This window comes from Periophthalmus magnuspinnatus, chromosome 1, assembly GCF_009829125.3.
Source record: "Periophthalmus magnuspinnatus isolate fPerMag1 chromosome 1, fPerMag1.2.pri, whole genome shotgun sequence".
In the NCBI taxonomy this organism is placed as follows: Eukaryota; Metazoa; Chordata; class Actinopteri; order Gobiiformes; family Gobiidae; genus Periophthalmus; species Periophthalmus magnuspinnatus.
The window spans coordinates 19,161,963-19,174,388 of NC_047126.1; the positions used below are offsets into that span (position 1 = coordinate 19,161,963).

At 38.3% G+C, this 12,426-nt stretch overlaps 1 protein-coding gene across 6 annotated transcripts in view; it reads right to left on the reverse strand.

The window, feature by feature from the left end:
* Positions 1-12,426, reverse strand: part of myom2a (myomesin 2a) — a 32,001-nt gene that overhangs the window by 8,984 nt on the left and 10,591 nt on the right. For 4 of the 6 annotated variants that reach the window (XM_055225655.1, XM_055225645.1, XM_055225652.1 and 1 more), the window contains 13 exons: positions 11,277-11,441; positions 10,905-11,066; positions 10,175-10,316; positions 9,629-9,828; positions 9,501-9,554; positions 7,933-8,060; positions 5,726-5,909; positions 4,800-4,974; positions 3,891-4,012; positions 2,695-2,882; positions 2,029-2,155; positions 1,622-1,800; positions 568-682 (listed from right to left, as the gene is read on the reverse strand). In XM_055225655.1, coding sequence (XP_055081630.1) covers positions 568-682; positions 1,622-1,800; positions 2,029-2,155; positions 2,695-2,882; positions 3,891-4,012; positions 4,800-4,974; positions 5,726-5,909; positions 7,933-8,060; positions 9,501-9,554; positions 9,629-9,828; positions 10,175-10,316; positions 10,905-11,066; positions 11,277-11,441 — 1,941 coding nt within the window. Of the gene's footprint in view, positions 1-567; positions 683-1,621; positions 1,801-2,028; positions 2,156-2,694; positions 2,883-3,890; positions 4,013-4,799; positions 4,975-5,725; positions 5,910-7,932; positions 8,061-9,500; positions 9,555-9,616; positions 9,829-10,174; positions 10,317-10,904; positions 11,067-11,276; positions 11,442-12,426 lie in introns of all 6 variants that reach the window. The other 2 variants (XM_055225665.1, XM_055225669.1) reach the window with 1 other exon arrangement.

Sequence of the window (12,426 nt, forward strand, 5' to 3'; positions counted from 1 at the left end):
TATAGTACAATGACACTAAAATACCTTATAAGCCAAATAAAAGTTTAAATATTGCGACTGACGGCTTAGAGAAAATGTATGAATTAAGAGTATTATTGATGGAATTCAGAAATAGTTGATTATTTTTTACATTTTGATTTAATAATGCTACTGTTTTTGTTATATAAAAGGTCTTTTTGTATGTGTTTTAGAGTCTGTATGACCCATATAATGATTACAGTTATTAAAATACAACTATGATGATTTTTTTTATAGTCGACTGGTCACAGTTAGTTGATTAATCGTAGCTGACATATGTCATACTTTTCAAATAAAAAGAACTGTGAGTAATAAAAAAGTGTTACTTTTCTGGTGAAGGGTCTACCACCTGCTCAAGTTTCATAGAGCCGCTCTAAAATCCTAAATGAAGACAATCCATCCAGTCTTCACTCCTAGTACAGAGTGTGTAGTTGATAAATTAAAGTCCAACTACTTGTTCAAATCAAGCATTGTTGTTTATTCTGCAATTAATTAACTATTCATTTCTGTATTTATAATTTGTCTCTATAAAATGCCATGCATATTTACCTGGCAGAGCTTTGGCACACACTGGCTCAGACACCAGTGAAGCTTTTCCAACTCCACTGTTGTTAACAGCACGAACTTTAAACACGTACGACTGACCCTCCTCCAGTCCAGACACCTACAATGAGACATCCAAACATGTAGGATTATTCAGACACACATTTTAACACAAGAAACAGAAACATTTTGAAAAAAATGTCCTGAATTTCATAGCAAAAATGTCTTAACATTTTTTTTATTTTGTTATGAGTTTTTTTTTTTTTTTTGGCCCACAGGCTTTATTGGACAAGACAGATGTGAGTGTGAAAAGGTGACAAGCTGGAAGACATTCAGTAAATCGTTCAGTAAGGATACGATCTCATGATGCTGAGACTGGCACAAAATGAAGCATGTGTGCAATGGCCAAACACCTAGACCACTTAACAGCATGAAAGTTTTGAATAATTGGATCTAGTGACCTCAGTCCAGGACAGAATACCAACGGTGTGAAGCAGAATTTGAAGCAATATAACACAAGTGGGAAAACAGGAGACAAACAAAGACACACAGTGAGCACATGGAACCAGCGCTGTACAGGAAGAGAAGGCGATACGCAGCCCAGAGTCATTTGGATAATTTCAGATCTGGAATTGTCAATCTCTACTAAACAAAAGGTAAAAGGGAGCTGTTCACTTGAAAACTACTTACTACTATTTACATGACATTACAAGATGGAACAGAGCATTTTGAGCTTTGAAGATGTAGACTCAGACATGTGTGAATGAAACAAAACAAAACTCTTTTTGATGACATAACATGTCTTAAAGCTCACAGGAGTCAGTTAATATATGACCATCAAAGAAAAAAGTAAAATCATTCTGAATTATGGATCCATTTAAAATTAAACTCTAATTGCATATCCCTTATTTGGAATATATAATGTTAGATGTTCTTCTTATTGCTCCTTTTCATTTAGTTTTTACTTTAAAATGACACAGTTGGTGTTTTAATGTCTTTTATGAATTAACTAAATAAATACCGTAAATAAGTCATTGTTGTATCATTACTGTTGACTTACCTGGAAGTAGCGATGGCTGACAGCTTCCTCGTTCAGAGCCACAAAGTCTTTAGATCCTTTTTTGGCCATTTCGACAATGTACCCGGTGACTGGACTGGCCCCGATGTAAACAGGAGCCTTCCACAGCAGAACAAGGGAGTGGCTCCTCACCTCACTGAAGCTCAGGTCATAGGCCGGTCCTGGACAAAAACAAAAGTATAAAAGTTGGAAGAAAATATCATGCCACAAAAATTATTGCCCCACTGAAGAATGAACTTGTGATATTTTCCTTTTTAGATTTGCCATTTTGCGAAATTTATGTTAATAGATGTAGTTTTGTGTTGTATTACTTCTTATTCTTGACTTTGATGCCAACAAGCACAACTTTTGCATTATACAGGACCTTTAGCCCATACACTGCCTCTTACCGGGAGTGTCCATGGTCCAGGCTTCACACTTCATAGGAGTACTGGGGGCAGAGGGGACGCCCACTCCTGCCATGTTACCAGCTGTGATCTTAAACTCGTAGAAAGTGCCCTCTGTCAAATTCTCCACCTAAAAAGATAAAGAAATAAGTAATAACACAACCTACTTTTCATATTTTTCTCATGCTTTTGCAGGACATAAAAACCCAGCACCTGACACACAGAAATTCAAAGAATGTTATGAAATCCCATTAATGCAAGTAGGGCTGGACAATATGGGAAAAAAATCCAGATTTTGATCAAACATGTTTTTCAGTATTGATTTCAGGATCCTAAACAAGACAGACTTTTAATCTGAACAATTTAACACAAAATAGCCAAATTTCTTCATCCAAAGTCTGAACTCTACTTCAAATCACCAATCAACCATTCATACTTTTACTGACAGAGGACTGGATATCGTCCTCTCAGTTAAAAAGTCCTAGCATATAATTGATGATAACAGCAATATAATAGAAGAAATAACTGAATCTGAATCTTAATTCAAATTTCATTAGCTGCCCAGCCCTAAATGAAACCTACTGGTAACTAACACAATCAATGTAACTGAAACTAAAACATTTTTACTTACCAACCCTTAAAATCCATCTAAGTTTTACACCTTCTCACCTTGCAGACCCTCTCGGTGACCGCCTGCAGGTTGACCTCCTTCCAGGCCAGAGTGTCTGCGTTTCTCTTATCGATGTAATAAGCATTTACTTTGGATCCCCCGCAATGTTTGGGGCTGTTCCAGGCCACAGTGATGGACGAACCATCAGAACTCAACATTGTGATACCAAACGGAGCACTAGGGGTCGCTGTAGAAAGATAACATCAGAATCAACTCAGGCTACTCATTTTGATTGACTGTCAAAAAAGGTTTACTGAGAATGCATCAATAAGCTAGGCTAGCAACAATTACTACAATCTACAAAGCCTACAGTTGAAAAGTGTTATGTGTCTCAAAACTGTTAATGCTACAGTTACATTTGTGGGGTCATAGATATCAGTGATAAAGGAACATGTAACATAAAACGTGTGTATTAGGGTGCACTCAGTGCACAGTGGCTTTTGACGTGATTTTCATCCTGGGAGTGGGTTTCATACACGGTCACAAGTGAAACATACCATATTCAAAACCTTTGCCTGGGTGAAACAATAGAAGACAAAAAGGCAAAATACATAAATCTGACTGAATAAACTAAACAGATTCATAGTAGCCTATATTTTGTTATTTTCATGAAAAGCACATTTGATTATTCAGACTGGACCACAGACTGTATCAAGAAGTGGACTGAGGCAGTGTAACATCACCCATAGTGTTCAGCTCCAGCCAAATGAAGACAACAAAGAGCCAATCAGGAGTGAGATGGTTGAAGGTAACGCCCCTTTCCGCCCACAACAAAACTTGTTGCTAACACTAGCATGACTGACCTCGAGGAAAGAAGGCGACTGATTGGTCTGTTATTAATGTTCCAATTTTGATTTATGGACAAAATAGCTTAAAAAAAATAACACTAAGTAAATACTGAATCATGTAAAGTGGTTTAAAAAAACAAACATTTTAAGGTCAGAATGACAAGCCTGACAGCCGCACTTACAGAGAGGGGGATTTTTAACAGAAAGTGAATTGGAGTTGATGGAGCAGAAAGTTCCTTTGGAACGTGACTGCTAGGGGCCTAGCTATGTCCATTTATATATACAGTCTAAGGGCTGAACACTAATACTAAAATTATCATTTCTGACATGCACATGACATTTATTCTTGAGTGTACACAGTCTCTTAAATGCAGCTCTATAAATGTAAATGTATATAACCCACTCACCTAGGGCGGGCTCCACTGTGATGGGGCCGGACTCCTGAGACTCTTCACTCAAACCAAACACATTCACGGCCTGAACTCTGAACACATACGTCTCTCCAGGAACCAGTCCGTGCACCACAAACCTGAGGAAAAATTAATAAAAATCTAATCCTCCTACTCACAGTAGCTATCCCTGCATGGAGAAACCATTATTCAGGATGTTTACAGTTTAATTTAGACACCTGAGCCTTCCTAGTTTTAGCCTGCCTGCACAATAACAGACACATCACATAAATTGCAGTACTAAACTGGAACTAGAGAAGGGATGAGAATGTACAACCCTGTACTAATATGCCACTATATCAATACCACAAGGAAGGGTTTCTGATGGTACTGATGGTATTTCACTGGATTTCTGGAAAAAGTAGCTCTCCCAACAGTCTTGAATTAATGAACTAATTACCATTCATCATCATACATCCTATCTAGCCATTTATATATCACAAATAATGTAAATGTATTCCATTCCTTCTAGACCTAATCTCTGAGGTCTAATTGTTTTGCTCTGATTCTTCTTACTTCTTCTGTTTACCCTAATATCTACATATTTAGATAAGAGGTTGTTTAATAAAAAACATGCAACTCTAAACTGTAATATCATGGTATTTTTTATCACAGTTATCATACTGAGGAAATTCAATACCTTCCCATCCCTAACTGGAACTAAAACAGACCAGGACTAAGCCAGGACTAAAAAAAGATTAAACCAGGTCTACTGGTTCTGACTAACCTGGTGCTGAACCAGAAACCAAAGTCAGCCTCAGTTATGTCACGCCCTGTTCTTTGGTCCTCAAAATGTTGGTCAGAGATGTTGTTATTGTAATTCCCTGGCACAGTGCTGTAGTGTTGGAGAGACTCGTGTGCTGTCACCTGTTGTGCTTGAATGGTTTGTGGTTGCAGGGAAACCACTCCTTGGACCCAACCACTCTACCATCGATGTAATATCCCATCAGGTTCTTCAGGTGTTTGGGAGAATCCCACTGAACAAACACTGATGACTTTGTGTTTCTGGTGGCAGTGACCTGGCCCGGGGCAGATGGGACGCCTGTAGAGGGAACACAGTCAATTTAGAAAAAGTATTCAAATAATAAAAATTACACATTTTCAAGAGGATTTGGTTGACCATACGATTACTTACTCATTAGCACAGCTAAACAGGGAAGGGTCATAGTACAAGTCACACACTAAATAGATTTCACAATTGTTTTTGAAATATTAAACGTGTATTCTTCAAAAAAAAATAAAGGATAAGATCTTCAATTGAATGTATTTTAAAGAAATTTGTGAGTTAGAGCTGGGTTTATGATTGTAACAGCAACAAAACCTTTAATTATAAATAAAAATGCCCCAGGTGAAGTTAAAGAAACACAGTGAAAGTGATTTCATACTCAGACCTCAGTACATACCAACTGGCTTCTCCACATCTGCAAAGTACAACACAATTTTAAATCGATTTCTGAACTACAACATTTATTTGATTGTGTTTATTTGTGACTTTTCAAGTCACAAATTTTTCATGTTTAATCTTTAGGAAAATATTGATACGACATTTGATGACTCCAATTCATGTTTCATGTCCTTTTAAATAACTTCTAATTATTTGTCATAGTTGTTATAGTTAGTTACCCATGTCCATTTACTTAAATATTATATTATTACTTAAGGATTGTGTTTAGTTCCATTTTCTGAGGCTAAACTAAACTATGCCATAAAGAATAAAGGCATTGTTACAATTGAGGAGAGTTGTATTATTTATATTTTCATTTATTTCCCCGTTTCAATTAATTGAAACTTACCGCCCATGTCCACTTTCTGCACAGGCTCAGTGGGCAGAGACGCCTCACTCGACCCGTACATGTTCACAGAATACACTCTGAACTGGTATTTCTTTCCCTCCTCTAAATCAAAGACCGGATATCGTGGAGAGCTGATTTTGACCGCTGTATTGATGCGCTGCCATGCTTCTGTGCCTGCAATGCACTATGGGAGGGCGGGGCCAGAAAAGAGCAAGAACCAAAGAACCAGGCAGACAAAAGCATCAACAAATGAACAGGCAATAATCATAAGACATAGAAATTACAGTGAACACAGACAGACATGCACTTGTATATTAAAGGTGTACTATGTCACTTTTCTGCACATCTCCCTGGAGATGTTATTGGTTTGCCTGGAATGTTCCACAATGTGGCATCAAATGTATCTTGCATTTATTCAATAAGTGTTATTATCGCAAAAAAAAAAAAAAAAAACTTAGAAAAACATGCTTTCATACTGTAATAGAAAACATGGAAATAGAAAGGTTTAATGCCATACTGTGAAACATTCCAGACAAAGCAATGACATCTCCAGGGAGACAAGCACATGGCAGATCCAGAAAAGTTACATAAAAAAGTTACATAATGCAACTTTAATATTACTTCATATTGGCACAGAATTGAATTGAGGAAAATAGTTTGAATTTTGTAGCCTTTAGAACAAATCTGACAACGTTTATATGGCAAAATACAAACAATTGTACTTAACGTCAACAAATAAGGAAGAATACTCTTGACTGATTGATAGAAAAATTATAGATTATAGATTACATATAGGCTTAGATCATGTGACATATTTCTGACTACTTTCCTTACATTTTATTTTTGAGCACATACATACATTATTTTTATGAACATATGTTGCTAAGAAACAGCATTTGTAGTAATATATTTCCTTTATCTTGAAGTAATATCCACATGAATCAGAAATACCTACATCAAATACTTAAAACTCTTTCAAATTTTTGTTTTTTAAGTTTAAAGAAAAAAAAAATACCCAAACTACTCAAATCAGGATCAATAAGTTATTTAACTCAGTGGTCCCCAACCACCAGGCCGCGGACCGGTACCGGTCCGTGGATCAATTGGTACCGGGCCGCGGGCCGTCCAAGAAATAATTAATTATTTCTGTTGTATTTATTATCTGAGTCTGAACAATCGTTTATTTTGAAAAATCTTTTATTTTGAAAAATCACCGGATTCTCTCACTTACATTTCCGTCACTTGAGCGCCGACAACTTAACCACTTAACATTTCGACGGCCCGCCCGCGTTACACGTTACAACTTTACAGCAATGTACGTGTATTTCTGCGTCACCCACACAAACAATCTACACATCAAATGAAAGCTACGGCATTCATCTTTCTGAATATGTAAACCATTTACACCTCGAATCACCACAGTGCTGACAGGAAAGCCATTTTTACAGAGAAGTCAGAAATGTGAATCTGGACTTCACTTACCATTTAGCGCTCTGGTTCTGTCAAACATCAACATATTCACACAAAGTTGGTCTCATTCGTTCCGTAAAGGTCCAGAGAATATAATCCAGTCAAGAAATTATGTCCACAAAGGAAGTTAGAGCCTCCATGTCCAATCTGCTGCAGGAAAGTGAAATCTCACTTCTCCGCGTAAAAACACGAGACTGGATATAAAGATCCGCGGGTAAAATTATGCGCGTGTATTGCGTAATTTTACGCAGCAGTTTTGTGTTTTAAACATGACGAAACGGACAAAACAAAGGAAGTACGCGACCGAGGACACTGTGGATGTTTGTACAAGTTAAACTAGAGGCATCTCGGACCCGGAGCGGTTCGTGGAACCGAGTGAAGATCTCATGGTGGAGTCAGGAGTAGAGGACCTTATGATTTGATGGACTGGATGCTGTTCCTGATCGGTAAGCGTGGTTTATTCTGCTATTAACTTAATTGTGGGTCAAATGTGTATCATGTGTAATCATTAGCATTAGCATTAGCATTAGCATTAGCCCCCCCCCGGTCCGCAGTAAAATTTTCAAGCGTTGGCCGGTCCGCGGTGATAAAAAGGTTGGGGACCACTGGTTTAACTGATGCATAAATGTTTTAAACTGTGCATTGTTTTCCTTATTTGGAGATGTAAACATTTACTGTACATACTGCAGATTACACTAGAGTGCACGGAGAGCAGAGCAGACAGGACCAGCACACACCTTCTCGATGACGTACCAGAGCGGGGCCCGTCCTCGTGGTTTGGGAGGAGTCCAGCTCAAAACCACGTAGGACCTAAACACCTCAGACACATGCAGCTCTGTGGGCTCCCCCGGAACAGTAACTTCGCCTGGATAAGGTCAAGCTTATGTCAGATACAAGGCAAAACTAATGAGGAAGTCTGAAAAATACTTACAATGTTCTTTTAGGTGGAACACTAATTTGAAACATTTTTAAAGGTGTACACATTTTCGGGTAGGGTATCTACAACCTGTTTGTCTTTCACTGAGATGTTATTGCTTTGCCTGAAAAGCTCCACTTTTTGGCATTAAACTTATCTATCTTGCATTCATTCAAGGTACTATGAGTGGGGTCACCTCTCCACGGATCTGACCTGTAACTTTCCCTAGTGGCCTCACCCACTTTTCTCCATGAGATTCTGTAGCTTCAATAGGAACATACCAGGCACATCAATAACACCTCCATGAAGAAAAGCAGGTGGTCCTCTGACAGAAAGGATGGCACACCCTTAAACTGTATTTATTTACCAGTATTTATAAAGATTTTATTTTTGTTGATTCAAATGAATTGGACTATTCTGATCAAATCTTGTGCAAAAATGTTTTTCTCAAAATATGTTAATTCCTTAAAATTGGCATCTAAGAAAAGTAGAATCTGGACTTCCTCAGCAGCTCAACAGAGACGCAGACCACAACAGTTTGACATTAAAATGACAAAAAAAAGTCACCTATTTAAATTACATGAAAGGTATTATAGCAAAGACAATCAAAACATAACAAATGTCAGATCAGCAGGACTGGCTTAGACATGCAGGGGCAAAACGCAGGCAAGGATAATCCAGGAAAACGCATATTAGCCATACATGCCAGTGAAGCCATTCGTATTTGATGTTCGCAGACTTAATACTATGTACCTTCCTGATGAAGTACAACGTAGCAACATTGAATAACATGTAATGTGACCCGTCTACCTCATAAATTTAACTATTACTATTACTAGTGTAATGTTACAGTGATGTAATGTTATTCCACGTTGTTTCACAAGCATTGTCAAATAGTAATTTACAGCACCTATGGAACAACAAGGAATAACAAAACAAGTACAGTTTTTAACAACAAAACAAGAATAGTATTTATGAGTAGTATTTAAAATCGTTAATATAGGAATAGGCTTCAGTACGTGTCAACTTGGATGTAATATTTAAACGTTGTTTTAGTGTACCACAAGGTACATGGACAGGTTTATTTTTATTTTTTTATTTTTTTATTTATTTATTTGATAGTATAGGAGGAGATAGAGACAACTGGTTAAACTATCAGGGCCAAGACCTTGAATCCATGACATGGTAAAAATGCTCTTGTTGCCCTGCGCATGTGTTGCAGCTCTACTATTGAGTTAAACTGTACATTTCAGTGTGTTTCTCCTCTTGCTTAGTCCAATGCGTGATGTTATTTCAGATAAGGAAAAAGGGGAAATGTTAAGAATGTCTGTAGAATTATGATGAAAGTGGGTGAAAGAGGCAAGGTCTTTAAACCCAAATCTGTTTTACCTTCGAGATCATGCTCCTTGATGACTATGTCAGATTTCCCAGGTATTTTTATCACTGTTTCAGACACAGGTTTGGTTATGTTTTGGGATCTTGCTGCTGTGTGTTTTGACATTTACCTTCCTCTGTACCTTGCAGTCGTTCATTCTCCACAGCGTCAATGGCGGTGACTTTGTCAGACTTGCGGGAGGGTCTGCTGATGCCCGCACTGTTCACGGCCCGGACTCTAAAGTGGTACGAGTGGCCCAGTTTCAGCCCATGGACCGGGTATTTACAAACCTTCACCGGGGAGTCGTTACACTGCACCCAAGTGTCACTGCCGGACTCACAACTGGAAACAAACAAACAAATACAGGGCATGACACTCACTTCACTGAATATAGTGGTATATCCTTTTTTATTTATTTATTTATTTATTTTTTGAGCAAACTAGTGTTTTACTTGCTAAAACAGAGTTCAATGATGTGATTTTTGTCGTTGAAAGCACTTTAGGCCACGTGAGTAATATAGTAAATTCGTGGACCCAATCCCTAACAAATAATGATAAGGATCAATATTTGGGAATTTCTATTTTGGACATTTCATTCAGTGCATCTCCATAGACTAGCTGAGATTATGACATAATTCAGTTCTATCAGTTTTGAGTGATGAATGTTTTTTTGAGTGTTAAATCTCACCGGTCAACGAAGTAACCACTGATAGGTGCCTCATTGACAGTGTTTGGGGGTTTCCAGGCGACCAGTACAAAGTCTGCGTTCACATCGTACGCCTTCACGCTCATGGGGGCTCCAGGGGCCCCAGCAGAAGAGGGGGCTGCATCTACAAGGGGCACAAAATGGTCATTCAACAAAAACCTGGTACCATGTGTCTGTTAATCAGTGGTAACTTTTAGATTTGAAAGACAAAGCACAATGAATTTTAAAATAACTAAATAAATCTTTAATATTTTCATCTTTCATTTTGTCTGTTCTACATTAGCTGTACATTAGCTGGCTCTTTTTGCACAGTTTCCCTTGTCAAAACTGCACAGGTATGAACAAGCAGAAAGAAATGAGATGTTTACAATACATGACATTTCAATGATCTAATAACTCCAGAAGTCAGATCAGATCATATTGCACGCGTAAACATAGCCACTGTCAGTGTTCAATTCAAATCAGATTTTTTTCCTCGATGAACCTGTGGCCGTGACCCAGAAAGAAGTTGACAGTCTTGTTGAAGAAGTTTATGTCCACATAATCTTTGTTAATCCTTTTATTGAATTAACTTGATTTAAATTCAATTAAATCAATTTTTGTAGAGCCCAAAATGCCAACAGCAAACACCTCACAATGCTTTACAAAATTACTAATTTAACCGACAGAAGTTTAGAAAATCAAACAATGTACAAATGTTAAGCTTAAATACCTGAGACAAAGAGGTAAGCGCTGTGGTCCACGGTGCCATCCTTGGCGAAGATGCGGACGGTGTACAGACCCTCGTCATCTTTGGCCAGAGAGGGCAAAGTGAGACGAGCAGCACCTCCTCCCACACACATCTCAGCCAGTTGACCAGGCTTCAGCTGCTTATCTGAAGGAAAACAGAGATATGTCACGATGATTACTATATCAACTTATCATTAGGTCAATATTCATCATACTTTCTACTAGCAGAGAAGACAACTAGTACAATAACATTTGAGCTGTTCCAACTCACAACCTTCTTCCTGTGAGGTTAGTGTTGTACCTGTTTTACCACTGTCCCACTTTCAGATATGTTTCCTCTGTATTTGTAACTCACCATCTCTGTACCAATGCACAAGAGGGGGCACGTTGGGGAGGTCTGGCACTACGACCATGGTACAGGCCAGACTGACGGTCCCGCCCTCCACTCCAAAACTCACAGGGAAACAGTCCAGAAAAGTCACCTCCAGCTTACTGGGGTGAATCTCTGACAGATGGGGCACTGCACAAAAACAAGTAAAATAACATTAATAAAAGCAGATGAAAACAAGTGTGTCAAGGGGTCCGGTATTGGAATATTTTGAGTGATTGACCATATTGACAACAGTAAGCTTTTTACAGGACAAAGTCAAAAACTTGAGAATCTCTGAAGAATCTTTGAGGCCCAAGGAGGGTTTGGGAGGTCTTGGATGGGAGACCACTGGGAATACCAGGTGCTCCAGTTGAGCAGCAGTGGCTCATGTGCAATCTGTGGTTGTTTCCTTGAGCAAGACACTTCACCCACCTTGTGTATGTATGAATGTGTTGTGTTAGAGAGATTGGTGGTGGTCGAGGAGGTCTATGACACAGTTTGGCAGCCTCATTTCAGTCAGTCTACCATAGGGCAGTTGTGGCGAGAGTGGATAGTAGCTTACAACCACCGAGTATCGATTGAATGAATGATGCAAAAAGTGACTTTGAACACTTTGAAGCGACTTTGAACATTTGGAAAAGCAACTATATAAGACAATGCATTATTATCTAAGTTAATAAATAATGACTGATTATAGTGGCAGAATTTGATATGAATATTTTGAGGGACACTTTTTGAAGGTGCAGTACCTTTTCTGGTGGAGGGTCCCCTACCTTCTTGGCTCCATGGAGATATTATTACTTTGTCTGGAATGTTCCACAGTAGGAGTTTAAACTTATCTATTTGGGATGTATTACATTGCAAGTGTCTTATATCGGTAAAAAATACTTTGAAAGCATTCTCACTGCCATGGAGCTTGATAAGTTTAATGCCATACTGTGTAACATTAGAATTTTCATGTAGACAAGCAGGTGGTGAACCCTCCACCAGAACAGTTACATAGTGCACCTTGAAGCTTGAAGTTTGAAGTTGAATTTATTTGTTTGTTTATGTTTTGACACTAAAAGTTGGTCATGGTCACTACTGTTGTTGTTTAGTTTCTGGGACTACCACAGCTCCTTATAATACTTTCCAC